Source organism: Hyperolius riggenbachi, chromosome 2 (assembly GCF_040937935.1).
Source record: "Hyperolius riggenbachi isolate aHypRig1 chromosome 2, aHypRig1.pri, whole genome shotgun sequence".
In the NCBI taxonomy this organism is placed as follows: Eukaryota; Metazoa; Chordata; class Amphibia; order Anura; family Hyperoliidae; genus Hyperolius; species Hyperolius riggenbachi.
This window is the reverse complement of record NC_090647.1, coordinates 541,691,604-541,706,847: the sequence shown is the minus strand read 5'-3', so window position 1 is coordinate 541,706,847 and position 15,244 is coordinate 541,691,604. Positions and strand designations below refer to the sequence as shown.

Below are 15,244 nucleotides of genomic sequence, written 5' to 3'. Positions count from 1 at the left end.
GTGGCTGAGCGAGCGGTGTACTACTGTTCCCAGCAGACACAGAGTGGCAGTAAACACAATGCTATATAGTGTGGCTGAGCGGTGTACACAGAGTGGCAGTAAACACAATGCTATATAGTGTGGCTGAGCGGTGTACACAGAGTGGCAGTAAACACAATGCTATATAGTGTGGCTGAGCGAGCGGTGTACTACTGTTCCCAGCAGACACAGAGTGGCAGTAAACACAATGCTATATAGTGTGGCTGAGCGGTGTACACAGAGTGGCAGTAAACACAATGCTATATAGTGTGGCTGAGCGAGCGGTGTACTACTGTTCCCAGCAGACACAGAGTGGCAGTAAACACAATGCTATATAATGTGGCTGAGCGGTGTACACAGAGTGGCAGTAAACACAATGCTATATAGTGTGGCTGAGCGAGCGGTGTACTACTGTTCCCAGCAGACACAGAGTGGCAGTAAACACAATGCTATATAGTGTGGCTGAGCCGTGTACACAGAGTGGCAGTAAACAATGCTATATAGTGTGGCTGAGCCGTGTACACAGAGTGGCAGTAAACACAATGCTATATAGTCTGGCTGAGCGGTGTACACAGAGTGGCAGTAAACACAATGCTATATAGTGTGGCTGAGCCGTGTACACAGAGTGGCAGTAAACAATGCTATATAGTCTGGCTGAGCCGTGTACACAGAGTGGCAGTAAACACAATGCTATATAGTCTGGCTGAGCGGTGTACACAGAGTGGCAGTAAACACAATGCTATATAGTGTGGCTGAGCGGTGTACACAGAGTGGCAGTAAACACAATGCTATATAGTGTGGCTGAGCGGTGTACACAGAGTGGCAGTAAACACAATGCTATATAGTGTGGCTGAGCGAGCGGTGTACTACTGTTCCCAGCAGACACAGAGTGGCAGTAAACACAATGCTATATAGTGTGGCTGAGCGGTGTACACAGAGTGGCAGTAAACACAATGCTATATAGTGTGGCTGAGCGAGCGGTGTACTACTGTTCCCAGCAGACACAGAGTGGCAGTAAACACAATGCTATATAATGTGGCTGAGCGGTGTACACAGAGTGGCAGTAAACACAATGCTATATAGTGTGGCTGAGCGAGCGGTGTACTACTGTTCCCAGCAGACACAGAGTGGCAGTAAACACAATGCTATATAGTGTGGCTGAGCCGTGTACACAGAGTGGCAGTAAACAATGCTATATAGTGTGGCTGAGCCGTGTACACAGAGTGGCAGTAAACACAATGCTATATAGTCTGGCTGAGCGGTGTACACAGAGTGGCAGTAAACACAATGCTATATAGTGTGGCTGAGCCGTGTACACAGAGTGGCAGTAAACAATGCTATATAGTCTGGCTGAGCCGTGTACACAGAGTGGCAGTAAACACAATGCTATATAGTCTGGCTGAGCGGTGTACACAGAGTGGCAGTAAACACAATGCTATATAGTGTGGCTGAGCCGTGTACACAGAGTGGCAGTAAACAATGCTATATAGTCTGGCTGAGCCGTGTACACAGAGTGGCAGTAAACACAATGCTATATAGTCTGGCTGAGCGGTGTACACAGAGTGGCAGTAAACACAATGCTATATAGTGTGGCTGAGCCGTGTACACAGAGTGGCAGTAAACAATGCTATATAGTCTGGCTGAGCGGTGTACACAGAGTGGCAGTAAACACAATGCTATATAGTGTGGCTGAGCCGTGTACACAGAGTGGCAGTAAACACAATGCTATATAGTCTGGCTGAGCCGTGTACACAGAGTGGCAGTAAACACAATGCTATATAGTCTGGCTGAGCGGTGTACACAGAGTGGCAGTAAACACAATGCTATATAGTGTGGCTGAGCGAGCGGTGTACTACTGTTCCCAGCAGCGACACACAATGACTGGGGGGACCCTGGCTAGCCTGGCTGGAGAGAGAACTACCCTGCCTGCCTACCCAAAACTAAACCCACAGACAAATGGCGGAGATATGACGTGGTTCGGGTATTTATTTACCCGAACCACGTGACCGTTCGGCCAATCAGAGCGCGTTCGGGCCCGAACCACGTGAACCGTTCGGCCAATCAGAGCGCGTTCGGGTCCGAACCACGTGACCCGTTCGGCCAATCACAGCGCTAGCCGAACGTTCGGGGAACGTTCGACCATGCGCTCTTAGTTCGGCCATGTGGCCGAACGGTTTGGCCGAACACCATCAGGTGTTCGGCCGAACGGTTTGGCCGAACACCATCAGGTGTTCGGCCGAACTCGAACATCACCCGAACAGGGTGATGTTCTGCAGAACCCGAACAGTGGCGAACACTGTTCGCCCAACACTACTCACAAGCCAAAAATTGTTTGGGCACCTCTGATCTAAATGGTACAAGGGGAAGTTATGAAGAGTTTAGGTCACATGACTAGAGCACTGCATGGTCTTGTGGTATGAAATGTAGAGTTGCTCATAAATGAAATGTTATATTGTAAACACACATCTTTTTTTAATAAAGTGTAGACGTACCTCCTCTCCATGCGGCTCGTAGTAGAGAAGCGTAAATGTTATATTATACACAAAGGTCTGAAGAAACGACATGAAGAACATGTACCGTGCAAAGGTTTTCCATTTTAAATAAAGTAGTGTTTGGAGAGGCTCCAAAGTCAACAGTTCATGCCGGTTCTAAAAGGGAAAGGCAAAAATATTTTTTTAATGAAATCTGATGCTGTTTTTTAGCACCAATTGCTTGGTGAAGTACTTTATAATATAGGTGAAACTCCAAAAATTAGAATATCGTGTAAAAGTCCATTTATCTCAGTAAATCAACTTAAAGGAAACCAGAGATGAACGCTTTGGCACAAAATAAACATTTCCCCCGATAGATTTTACAAAATAAATACTATACTTGGTATTTTGGCCGCTCTGGTGTGCCACTTTTGTGTTTTTTTACTAAAACTCCATGCAAAGCACAGTTCATCAGAAAAGCATATTATTTAGTGGGCTGTGTGTAAAATGAAATTACCATTTCTAAAAACCTCTTATGACTAACAAATCTAGATAAAAAAAAAACATATTTCAATCTTCCTCGGCAGCAGCAGCTCCTCCCATTTCATCACAGCTCTCTGTGATGCTGCAATTATAAAGAACAGGAAAGCAGAGCCAGAAGGGGACAGGCTTGGGCTTGTAAAGACATCAGAGAAGACAGACTCAGCTATAATGATTCCTGAGCAAATGCCAGACTGAATGCTCAGTCGGGGATTTTATCAGGGCTGATAACAAGCAGGCTGAGCAGTGAAGGATGAAACAGAGAGCAGGGTAGGTGTTTTCTCTAATGTTCCCACTGATATATATGGTAAATACATGAGGGTGCCTCGTCTCCGGTACACTTTAAAAGGTAAAACTAATATATGAAATAGACTTATTACATGCAAAATGAGATATGTTAAGCTTTTATTTGTTATTTTGATAATTATGGCTTACAGCTTATGGTGGATGGGTGCTGCCTCCGATTTGGAAACGGACATGGCACCTTAGTGAAAATAAGCCCCAACACCGGGCAACTATAATGGTGATGAAGGGCATGAAATGGGTGCCCTGTAAAGGAGAAACATGGACTACAGACTATTACAATAATAAAGTGTATAACCTCACCCACTTTTAATGACCAGTCCTACTAGAAAATAAATCCCTCTCCCTCCATTAACCTCCTGAGCATTATGCCGCTCAGGAGGTTTTGCCAGTTTGTGTCCCCAAGCAGAAGTAATGCGATCAAATGGCTTTAAACCCTTTAGCTAGCACTAGGCTAGCTAGTACAATTGTCCAGCAACCCCCGATCGCCCCCGATCACCCCTTTATACATTACCCAGCCTGGATCCTGCGATCGGCACAGCCTCCCCGCACAGCTCCGGTCTTCATTATGGGGAGGATCGCACATGACGTCATGAAGTCATGCGCAAACCCGATCCTCCCCATAGAGAGACCGGAGCTGTGCAGGGAGGCTGCACAATCGCTGGATCCAGACAGGGTAATGTATTAATGGGGGGGATCAGGGGGGATTGCAGGGGAGCAGGGGGGGGGGTGGCCAACACTTGTACTAGCTGGCCTAGTGCTAGCTAAAGGTTTTAAAGCCATTTGATCGCATTACTTCTGCTTGGGGGACTCCTGAGGACAGGAAGCGGTATGCCCGACACAGTGATCGGGGTTAACGCAGGGGTTCCTAGAGAACTGCAAATTATTTAAAGGGTTCCTCCAGGGTAAAAGGGTTGAGAAAGGCTGAGCTAGAGGGTTTGCTACATTCAAAAAAAATACCTATGTAGAGGGAAGATGGAGTGGGACCTGGGAAGGCTCTATGCCAGTGCTGTCCAACTCCAGTCCTCGAGGGCCGAAGTCCTCACACATTTTTTGAACAGCTCAAATTAGTTGATTGTACTCAATCATGCAAGGTGTGGCTTATGAAGCAGAACACATTCCTTCATTCCTTGTCCATCCTAAACACCGGCATGGATATGCCCCTCAAAGACTGGAGTTGGACAGCCCTGCTCTATGATATCCAGAGCCTTTCTTTAACATGGGTAAGTATCTAACCTGAAGTGAGTTTCCTCACTTTGGATTTTATTTAACTACTTCACCCCCAAGGTTTTTTACCTGTCAGCGCTCCTACCTTTCACTCGCTAATAACTTTATCACTACTTGTCACATCTAAATGATCTATATCTTGTTTTTTTTCGCCACCAATTAGGCTTTCTTTGGGTGGTACATTGTGCTAAGAATTTTACCCTAAATGCATTTTAACAGGAATAATAATAAAAAAAATGAAAAAAATTCATTATTTCTCAGTTTTCAGCCATCATAGTTTTAAAAGGAAACATGCTACTGTGAATAAAACCCACGCATTTTAGTTGCCTATCTCTCCTGGTTATTACAATGTTTAAATTATGTCCCTAGTACAATGTATGGCGACAATATTTTATTTGGAAATAATTTTTTTCAGTTTTGTGTCCATCATAACCCCATATATGGAAATATAACAGCAATATACCCTCATGCCATACATAGTAATGCTTACGGGCATTTTGATTGGTTCTGGGAAGATGACTTCTGTTTCACCAATCGCGGCTCTGCAAGGTTCTGACGGGTAAAAATGGCTGGGGGGAGGGGGAGCACTCGGGCATGTTAGCAGCGGCAGGGGAGGATGTTTTATAATGTCCTGTAGTCCATTAAGAGGGACCAAAAGGACGTTTTAAAATGGCGGCAGGGTGGTCAGTGGTTAAGTTCTTCCATGATTCAGTTGAGGATTTTCATGATAGGACAATGTTTTGTTTTTCACTGATAACTGAAGTAGGGCTAAAACAATAAAAAGGTAGCCAGTATGTTCAATAGGAGATCAGTGGTCAATATTTTGTTTTATGAGGGGAGTTGTGGAGCATCAGTATATTTTGTAATGTTTTATGTTTCTATTTTACAAAGAAAATCTAGGGGGAGGCGTTTGGCCAAACAGTTTAGGCCACCTGGCACCTGCCTCCTCCTCTCTCTCCCTTCCACGTTCCTGGCACACACACTACCCTCCTCATCCACACATCCCAGTCCTCATTCAACCAGTGGCACCTGCCACCCTTCTCTATGACATCATAAGCAGGCAAGGTGTCGATATATGCCTCTTATCGAGGCATGGTACGGTAAAACCCCATCTCCAGTGAGAGATCACCATGGCAAGTCAGAGGAGAAGCTTTGGAATGCAACCAATCAGGTGAGTGTGCTGGCACCAGACCAGCCAATTAACAGCCGACCACTGTTCCTCTTGATAACTGGTGCCAATGGTCTCGTGGGTGGGACCACAACACCGTCATTGGGCCAATCACTGAATTGATCAGTAGCAGTGACGTTGGAGAGTCATTGCTAGTGATCAAGCATGGAGGGGGGGTGACGGGGGCATTCTCCAAAGTCCAAAGTTTTCTTCAGGCAGCAGAAAGTCTAGTATCTGCTCTGATGACACATTTTAGCTCACTGTTAGTTCCAATCTACTCGGTTTCACGTGAGTTGTCATGATGTATTCTACCTATGAGGTGACTTACATCAATATCCTGATTGTAGACGACTAATTCCAGTACTGAGTTCTTTGAACTTGTATCCACATCTCTGAGATCGTACAGATAAGAGGAGACGGGACCATAAGCCCAGTCTGTAAACCTCCTGGACAGAACCTTGTTTTCTCCTTCCTTTATCTCCCGGCTCAGAATATATTTAAGTACCTATAAGAGGGAAAACGTTTAAAAAAAAAAGAAACTGTATTAACACACATTCTCAAAAGTATATATTTGATTAAATTGTCACAACCATTACCTCAGTTCTCCTGCTGGTGGCAGCACTTGCATGAATTGTTATGGACTTCCACTGCCCACCAGCAGATGGCCCCCCTCCAATCTTTGGACAGGCGCTGCAGTTCTTTGGTTCACCTGTGGGTGTTACATGGAGTTCCAAGGAATATGCAGATCAAGTCACCTGACTTGATGGACTGCCTATGTAAGGCCTGTTTGTACTACAGTCCAGTGCAAGATTATTGAGTACCTGTGATATCTGGACCTGATGTACCTGTTTCCTGTCCTGATCTCTTAATCTGATTTACCTGATTATGCTCTGCTTTGCTTTATGACCTTGCTACATGCCTACTGATTTTGTACCACATATTCCTGTAAACTGCTGTATATATTTTTACACTTATCAGTTGGTATGCGTTAGTACGCGTCTTTTCTATAGAAGTAAATTGTGAAAAAGATTTCATTTAAAACACATAGAGTGAGAACTGTGCCATAGGAAAACATGGGCATTACTTTGAAAATCAGTTTTCTTTCAGTTTTAAGTGATTTGTCACTAGGAATGTATAGGGAGGTGTTTGGGTCACCCTGAGCTGGCTGGTTACTCTGTCTTTCAGCTTTAACTGAGAGCAACGTATTAAGTATAAAAGGAGCCTAACGCTACAAAAGGAGGAGACCAACACCCTTAACATAGTTTAACAACAAGAGGGCCATCTACTGTATGATGCTTCAAATAATGGTACACTATTAACCACTTCGCATTCAGTCGTTTTCACTTTATGCATCCGAGCAATGTTCACCTCCCATTCATTAGCCTATAACTTTATCACTACTTATCACAATTACCTGATCTATATCTTGTTTTTTCTGCCACCAATTAGGCTTTCTTTGGGGGGTACATTTTGCTAAAAGCCACTTTACTGTAAATGCATTTTAACAGGAAGAATAAGAAAAAATCAGAAAAAATTCATTATTTCTCAGTTTTTGGCCATTATAGTTTTAAAATAGTACATGACTCCATAATTAAAACCCACGTATTGTGTTTGCCTATTTGTCCCAATTATTACACCATTTAAATTATGTCCCTATCACAATGTATGGCGACAATATTTTATTTGGAAATAAAAGTGCATTTTTTCCGTTTTGCATCCATCACTATTTACAAGCTTATAATTAAAAAAAAAAAAATAGAAATATTTCATCTTTACATTGATATTTAAAAAGTTTAGACCCTTAGGTAAATATTTAAGTTTTTTTTTTTTTTTATTATTGTAATGTTTTGTTTTTTTATTAAACATTTTATGTGGGTATTTTTTGGAGGGTGGGATGTAAATTGTCATTTTTAAATGTAAATATATGATTATTTTTATATTTTTTTACATTTAGGTGTAGTTTTACTTTTTGGCCACAGGATGGCAGCCATGAGTTTGTTTACTTGACGTCACTCTAAGCGTAACATGTACGCTTAGAGAGACGCATGGGGACGTTAGAGCCAGAAAAAGCAGGGGAGAGGAATCAGTGATCGGGCACCATAGCCCGATTCACTGATTGCCTGGCTAACAAACCGCGGGCCGGGATCGCGCGTCCACACGCGCGATCGGCCGCGGGAGCGCACATGGCCTCCTGGACGTAACTTTTACGTCCAGGAAGGTTAATTGGTTAATGAAAAAAACTTGGCCGACAGATTGGGAATATGAGCACAAATACCTCATAAAAACCACCCAAAATTAGATAAAGGCTTTCATTGAACATTTAGGCTATGTTCACACTGGGGTATTGCGGTCAGACAAATATAATTACAATGCCAACGCAATGCAATTATATTGTAATGGTACATTCACATCTGCACATTAAAAGTCATGTGAAGTGGGTCAAGTGGCTCATGACTGCAGTCACATGACTGGACCAGCTGAGAGCAACTGTGAAGAATGAGGACTGTATGTCCGGAGTACTGCGACACTGAAAGGCACGAGAGAAGGCCTTTATTTCTGGACCTCATCCCGGGCACTAATTGGACAATTTTATGAGACTCAGATGAGGCTTAGTGATGAGCATAGGTTTCGCATAATTGTAATTTCACATCGTAATTCGCAATGACGCAAAATCAGAATTTTAGGGAAAAATCATAATGTTAATATAAATAAAATGTAAATATAATTAAGAACCATAATTTCACAATTTTCTGTAATTTCATGCCGAATTTAGCGGCTGTGTCCTCGCTCCCGTTAACGTCACCAGGTGCCTACTGCACAGGCAGAGAACATACTGGGCCTGCGCAATACACTCCTGGTGATGTCAGCGGAAGGGAGGGCGCGTCTGCGCAGGCGCAGTGGTTTTCTAACTTTAAAGCCGGAAATTGCAGAAGTGAACCGGAGACGGGGGCCGGAGCATCGGTGAGTGGCTGCGCGGGCACAGGATGTCTGCGGGGGACCATTAGAAGCCCCGGGTAAGTTCAACTCATTTTCCCCGACCCCCCTACAGTATTCCTTTAACATGCGTAGCAATTGTGATGACAATAGCATATATGGGGGCTTTGCTATTTACTGCTAAATTTGGCACAAAATTATGCAAACATTATATGAAATTACGAATGGGTTACACGGAATACTTTTAGCCGTAATTGCGAAATGTAAGTGAAATTTTGTGTAATCATAATTAGCAGATTACAATTGTCACTAATGAGGTTTCTTCAGAGCTGTGCTGAAAAATAACCTGTAAAAGTTATTGACTGACTGTATATATCCAATAGGAGCTCACCTGCAATTTTCCAGTCTTTGCTGCTAATTGCATTGGTGAAAAGCCATCATTATTGCGGATGTCTTCTAACTTGTGTTTACAATTACGTGTGATTTTATCATACATATGTATTATGAATTTATTCTGAACTTCTGACTCCTCTGCAGTGGTGACCAGAGCATGGAGCACGGTATTCCCGGCAGAGTCCTGCATGGTGACACAGGTTGGTTCTTTCTCCATCAGCAGGTCCACTATGTCTGGTTGGTTGGTACACGCAGCAAGGGCCAAAGGGGTTTCACCTCAAGGGAAAAAAGAAAAAGTTTATTTTATCCTTTGCATTAGTTTAATTAACCACATCACCACTAAGGGGTTTTCCCCCTTATGGACCACAGCAATTTTCATCTTTCAGCGCTCCTCCCATTCATTGGCCAATAACTTTATCACGACTAATCACAGCAAAATGATCTATAGTTTTTTTTCCACCACCAATAAGCCTTTCTTTGGGTGGTACATTTTGTTAAAAATTATTGTATTCTAAATGCATTTTAATGAGAAAAATTAGAAAATAATAATGGGAAAAAAAAATTATTATTTCTCAGATTTTGGCCATTATATTTTTAAAATAATACATGCTGCAATCAAAACCCACACATTTTATTTGCCCATTTGTTCTTAGAACGTTTAAAATATTTTCCTAGTACAATGTATGATACACAGCTTTCTAGGCAAAATGAAAGCGAAAGTTGTTTTTTTGTTTTGTTTTGGCTTTTTTACATTTTTTCCATTAATAACTTCTGCTGTTTGTTACAGCAGAGATTATTCAAATCCAACACTTAGATTGGCTTTGGCAATATAAATTTCCTATTCACCCACCAATCTACCCTGTAAGTGCCGATGAAAAGAGCAAGCATAGGTGCGCGCATGCGTGTGTGCCATGCATCTGCAGCGGAAGATGATTATCTATACCCTTGGAATGGGAACAGCACTCCCGCAGATCGCGGCTAGTGGTTAAGTGTGTAAATGTATGTTGGTGCACACATGCCAAGAATATTACATCTGAATAGAATCTCCGTACTGCATGCGCAGTATGGAGAGGCCCGTTTTTGGAAGCCCGAGTGCTTCCGAAGCCTACACAACACAGAAGCGAGCAGTCCACGACTGAACAGGGGAGCCTGCGGGGGAACCCGGGGACCAGCAGGAGATCAGGAAGGCTCTATAGAACCCAGAGCCTTCCCTCGCCTTTAAAGGGAACCAGAGACGACCTATATGTAAAAAAAGGATAAGCTTTTATACATACCTGGGGCTTCCTCCAGCCCCATAAGCCTGGATCGCTCCCACGCCGCCGTCCTCCGCTGCCTCCATCGCCGGTACTGGGTCCCGTCACTTCCGGCGGACGCGGCCAATTTTTCACATGAACAGGGGCCCCCTCCATATCCTTACGCATGCGCCTGCGTAGTATGGAGGCGCATGCGCAAGTATATGGAGGGAGCCCCTGTGATGCGGAAAATTGGCCGCGTCCGCCGGCAGTGACGCACTACGCTTACGCCGACTGGCCCGACTAGCCGAAACTACGGGACCCGGTACCGGCGGATAGAGGAAGCGGAGGACAGCGGCGTGGGAGCGAACCAGGTTTATGGGGCTGGAGGAAGCCCCAGGTATGTATAACATTTTTTTCATCCAGAGCTCTGGTTCTCTTTAAAGGACCACTATCGTGAAAAGTTTAAATACATGTAAAGGCATACAAATAAGAAGTACATTTCTTCCAGTCATAAAATGAGTGATAAATTACTTTTCTCCTATGTCGCTGTCACTTGCAGTAGGTTGTCGAAAACCTGGCGGTTTTGTTAGATTTCTACTAGCCCATCTCCTTACAGGGGATTCTCAAGGTTTTGTTTATTTTGAAAAGCACTTAATGAATGGCAGTTGCTCTGTCCAGCTGCCAAAAACAGTGTGCAGCAAGCAGGGAAGCTGGCCAGCATCACTGTATAAATGCTTTTCAGGAAATGTCTTTATAAAAAATAAGAGCCTTGATGAGAATCCCCCATGAAGAGATGGACTAGTCCAAAACCTGTTGGTTCTGTCAGATTTCTACTGCCTACTTTAAGTGATAGCAACATAGGAAAAAAAAGTAGTTTATGGCTCATTTTACTCTGTTAGAAAAATACTTCTTATTTGTATGTTTACAAGCATTTTGAATTTTACCATTTTTTGCGATAGTGGTTCTTTAACTCTTTCAGGCAGAGAAAGAAGAAAAGCCTCACAGCATATTTATTTGTGTGCTATGCACTGTACATGCCGTACGTGTCTATCTCATTATGTCCCATGTCACTTAAAGGGAACCTAAACTGAGAGGGATATGGATGTTTCCTTTTAACCACTTAAGGACCGGGGTTGTTTTGAATGATCTGTGCTGCGTGGGCTCTCCACCTCGTAGCACAGATCAGGATTGAAGCAGGGCGATCAGACTTTCCCCCCCCCCCTTTTCCCCACTAGGGGGATGTCCTGCTGGGGGGGTCTGATCGCCGCCGCTCTGTGTGGCCGAGCGGGGGGGGGGGGGGGCTCCGCAGCGATATTCCTCCTCCCTCTCCTTCCCTCCCTCCCCTTCGCTCCATGGGCGGCACAGGACGGCGATCCGTCCTGTACCGCCTCTGATCGGAGGCTCGCAGGCTGTTCACGGAGACACCCTCCGTGAACTGACATGGAAGTTTCCATGGAAACACCACTTCGACCTGCCGACGCCTATCGCCGTTAGGCAGTCGTTAAGTGGTTAAACAATACCAGTTGCCTGCTGATCTTTGGCTGCAGTAGTGGCTGAATCACACACCTGAAACAAGCATGCAGCTGATCCAGTCTACTTCATTCAGAGCGTCTGATCAGCATGCTTGTTGAAGGGCTGTGTTTGAAAGTATTAGACACAGGATCAGCAGGAGAGTCAGGCAACCTTTTTTTAAAAGGAAAAATCCATATCCTTCTCAGTTTAGGTTCCCTTTAACAATCCCTTTAAAGAGAATCTGTACTCTAATATTCTTACAATAAAAAGCATACCATTCTATTCCTTATTTTCTCCTGTGCCCCTCTGTGCTGTTTCTGCCACTCCCTGCTGCAATCCTGGTTTGTAATGAACAGTTTTAGGCAGTGTTTACAAACAAAAGACTGGCTTCTAACCAGAGTATCATAGGCAGAGAACTAGCTTACTGTGTGACTCATGCAGAGCTTGGAGGGGGTGTGTAAAGCTTCTGCCAATAACAAGCAGTGCTGCACATTCCACACATTCCAGCCTCTGCCCGACAGACACGACAGAGGAAAGGAGATAAGATTTATTACAGAGACAGTGCAAGTAGGAAAGGCTGCAGTAAGACAGGCCACATTAGAACAGGTATAGGAACTTATAGGATAGAAGAAATAAGGCTGAAAATGTTGTTACAGAGTCTCTTTAAGCAATATTTCTTCTGCTGAGTTTTATTACATATGACAAGAATATTGTATACTTACCAAAATAAAACCCTCCATTTTTATCTTTCGGGTTAAAAAAGTGTCCCTCTGCACGAACATTTATGTTAGCCCCCTTCTCGATTAGTTTCTTTGCAATAAGTAGCTGTCTTCTTTCAATAGCAATATGTAAAGCCGTCTGACCTAAAATACAATTAAGAATTCATACATTAAGTTATTCATGTGTGTGCCTGCCAGTCGGTTTGGTTCCTATACAAAGAAACTGTTGGATGGCTTTCATAGTTCATCATTGTTTAGTCATTTACCGGTATGCAAATACTGTATCGTCTTACTCAGAACCTATTTGCTCCCGTAACATATCAGACTCCTAAAACATTTTTCCTGCAAGGAATCCATCTTGTCCCAAGCCAGACCTCAATCACACCTCAGCATTCAAAATCCCATTTGCCTCAGTTGCAACCCAACTGAAAACACCAACACCACTTGCATCAAATGGGTTGACATGCACAAACTCCAGAAAGATGGGCTTTGTTTTACCTGGGCCAAGGGTAGGCCCAGAGTCTCACACTTGGTGATGGAGCTTGACAGGTCCAGAGGGGGCCTTTTCATACCCCAATTTAGATTGTGTCATATGGCCATACATTTACGACAAGTTTCAGAGTGGCTGGCTTCCCCGTATCGGGCAAAATGGGTGGACATTTCCCCAATATCTATTGGAGCACTGCTGGGTCTAGGCGGAGTCCTCTGCTTTAGTCAAAACAGGGATCAAATCAATCAGGTTTATGTAGGATCTCTGGAACCGGAATAGGAACAAATATCTCTGACGGCATTTTTATCAAGTGACACATATATAAGGGAACCCAACAATTCCAGGGAACTACTTCACTAGTTGTAAATGGCCTTCTGTGACCTCTGAATTGGTCTCCCTGAAGGACGTATATGACCCATGCAAATCAAAAATCTTGTCCTTTTCACAGTTACAGGTTAACCACTTTCGCCTCCTGGACGTACTAGCTACGTCCAGGAGGCCATGTGCACTTCCGCGGCCAATCGCGCACGTGCACGCGTGCTCCTGGCCGCGGATGGTTAGCCCAGGAATCAATGAATCGGGCTATGGTGACTGATCACTGATTCCTCTCCCCCGCAGAAATAGCGACAGCTTCTCTCGGAAGCTTCGCTTTTTCTGACTCCTACATCCCTTTACGTCGCTCTAAGCGTACATGTTATGCTTAGAGTGACATCATGTAAACAAACTCATGGCTGCCATCTTGTTGGCAAAAAGTAAAACTACAACTGTAAAAAAAAAAAAAAAAATCAACACATATTTACAAAAAAAAAATTACTGTTTACAACCCAACTCTCCCAAAAATACCCAAATAAAATGTTTAATAAAACAAAGAACAAAAAAACATTACAATAAAAAAAAATGTAAATATTTACCTAAGGGTCTAAACTTTTTAAATATCTATGTAAAGATGAAATATTTCTATTTTTTTTTAAAGTATAAGCTTGTAAATAGTGATGGATGCAAAACGGAAAAAATGCACTTTTATTTCCAAACAAAATATTGTCGGCATACATTGTGATAGGGACATAATTTAAACGGTGTAATAACCGGGACAAAAGGTTCAAATACAATACGTGAGTTTTAATTATGGAGGCATGTATTCTTTTAAAACTATAATGGACGAAAACTGACAAATAATGAAATTTTTTCAGTTTTTTTCTTATTCTTCGTGTTAAAATGCATTTACAGTAAAGTGGCTCTTAGCAAAATGTACCACCCAAAGAAAGCCAAATTGGTGGTGGAAAAAACAAGATATAGATCAGTTCATTGTGATAAGTAGTGATAAAGTTATAGGCTAATGAATGGGAGGTGAACATTGCTCGGATGCATAAAGTGAAAACGACTGAAGGCTGAAGTGGTTAAAGAGAAACTCCAACCTAGAATTGAACTTTATCCCAATCAGTAGCTGATACTCCCTTTTACATGAGAAATATAATGCTTTTCACAAACAGACCATCAGGGGGCGCTGTATGACTGATTTTGTGCTGAAACCCCTCCCACAAGAAGCTCTGGGACCGCGGTACTTTTGGCAGTTTGTTACAATGTAACAAGGTTCACAGACAGGAAATAGCTGTTTACAGCTGTCTCTAACGGCCAAAACAGCTAGGAGCAGCTACATAACCTGCCCCCACAGTAAAAATGTCACCATGTAATAAATGTCAGAATGTAAATCGGGGAGAGGAAAGATTTTACAATGAGCAAACACTGACTAAATCATTTATACATAATTATGGTAAAAAATGAAGCACTTTTTTTACTACATTATTTTCACTGGAGTTCCTCTTTAAATACTCTATCCCTAACTAGTGTTGGGCGAACAGTGTTCGCCACTGTTCGGGTTCTGCAGAACATCACCCTGTTCGGGTGATGTTCGAGTTCGGCCGAACATCTGATGGTGTTCGGCCAAACTGTTCGGCCATATGGCCGAACTAAGAGAGCATGGCCGAACGTTCCCCGAACGTTCGGCTAGCGCTCTGATTGGCCGAACGGGTCACGTGTAGTGTTGGGTGAACATCTAGATGTTCGGGTTCTGGCCGAACATGGTCGCGATGTTCGGGTGTTCGAGCCGAACTCCGAACATAATGGAAGTCAATGGGGACCCGAACTTTCGTGCTTTGTAAAGCCTCCTTACATGCTACATACCCCAAATTTACAGGGTATGTGCACCTTGGGAGTGGGTACAAGAGGAAAAAAAA

At 43.3% G+C, this 15,244-nt stretch overlaps 1 protein-coding gene and 1 long non-coding RNA gene across 6 annotated transcripts in view; one reads left to right on the top strand and one right to left on the bottom strand.

Annotated features, from left to right (window-relative positions):
* LOC137547308 (uncharacterized) overlaps positions 1 to 15,244 on the top strand; it is a 135,837-nt gene that overhangs the window by 67,952 nt on the left and 52,641 nt on the right. For 2 of the 3 annotated variants that reach the window (XR_011026560.1, XR_011026555.1), the window contains exon 3: positions 9,199 to 9,254. The exons of the other annotated variant lie outside the window; for it this stretch is intronic. This is a non-coding gene — a long non-coding RNA (uncharacterized lncRNA). The remainder of the gene's footprint in view (positions 1 to 9,198; positions 9,255 to 15,244) is intronic. 3 annotated transcript variants of the gene reach the window in all.
* The window catches only part of LOC137547307 (transient receptor potential cation channel subfamily V member 3-like), a 100,866-nt gene that overhangs the window by 37,886 nt on the left and 47,736 nt on the right, over positions 1 to 15,244 (bottom strand). For all 3 annotated transcript variants that reach the window (XM_068270753.1, XM_068270754.1, XM_068270755.1), the window contains 4 exons: positions 12,524 to 12,664; positions 9,053 to 9,330; positions 6,056 to 6,232; positions 2,511 to 2,666 (listed from right to left, as the gene is read on the bottom strand). In XM_068270753.1, the coding sequence (XP_068126854.1) occupies positions 2,511 to 2,666; positions 6,056 to 6,232; positions 9,053 to 9,330; positions 12,524 to 12,664 (752 nt within the window). The remainder of the gene's footprint in view (positions 1 to 2,510; positions 2,667 to 6,055; positions 6,233 to 9,052; positions 9,331 to 12,523; positions 12,665 to 15,244) is intronic.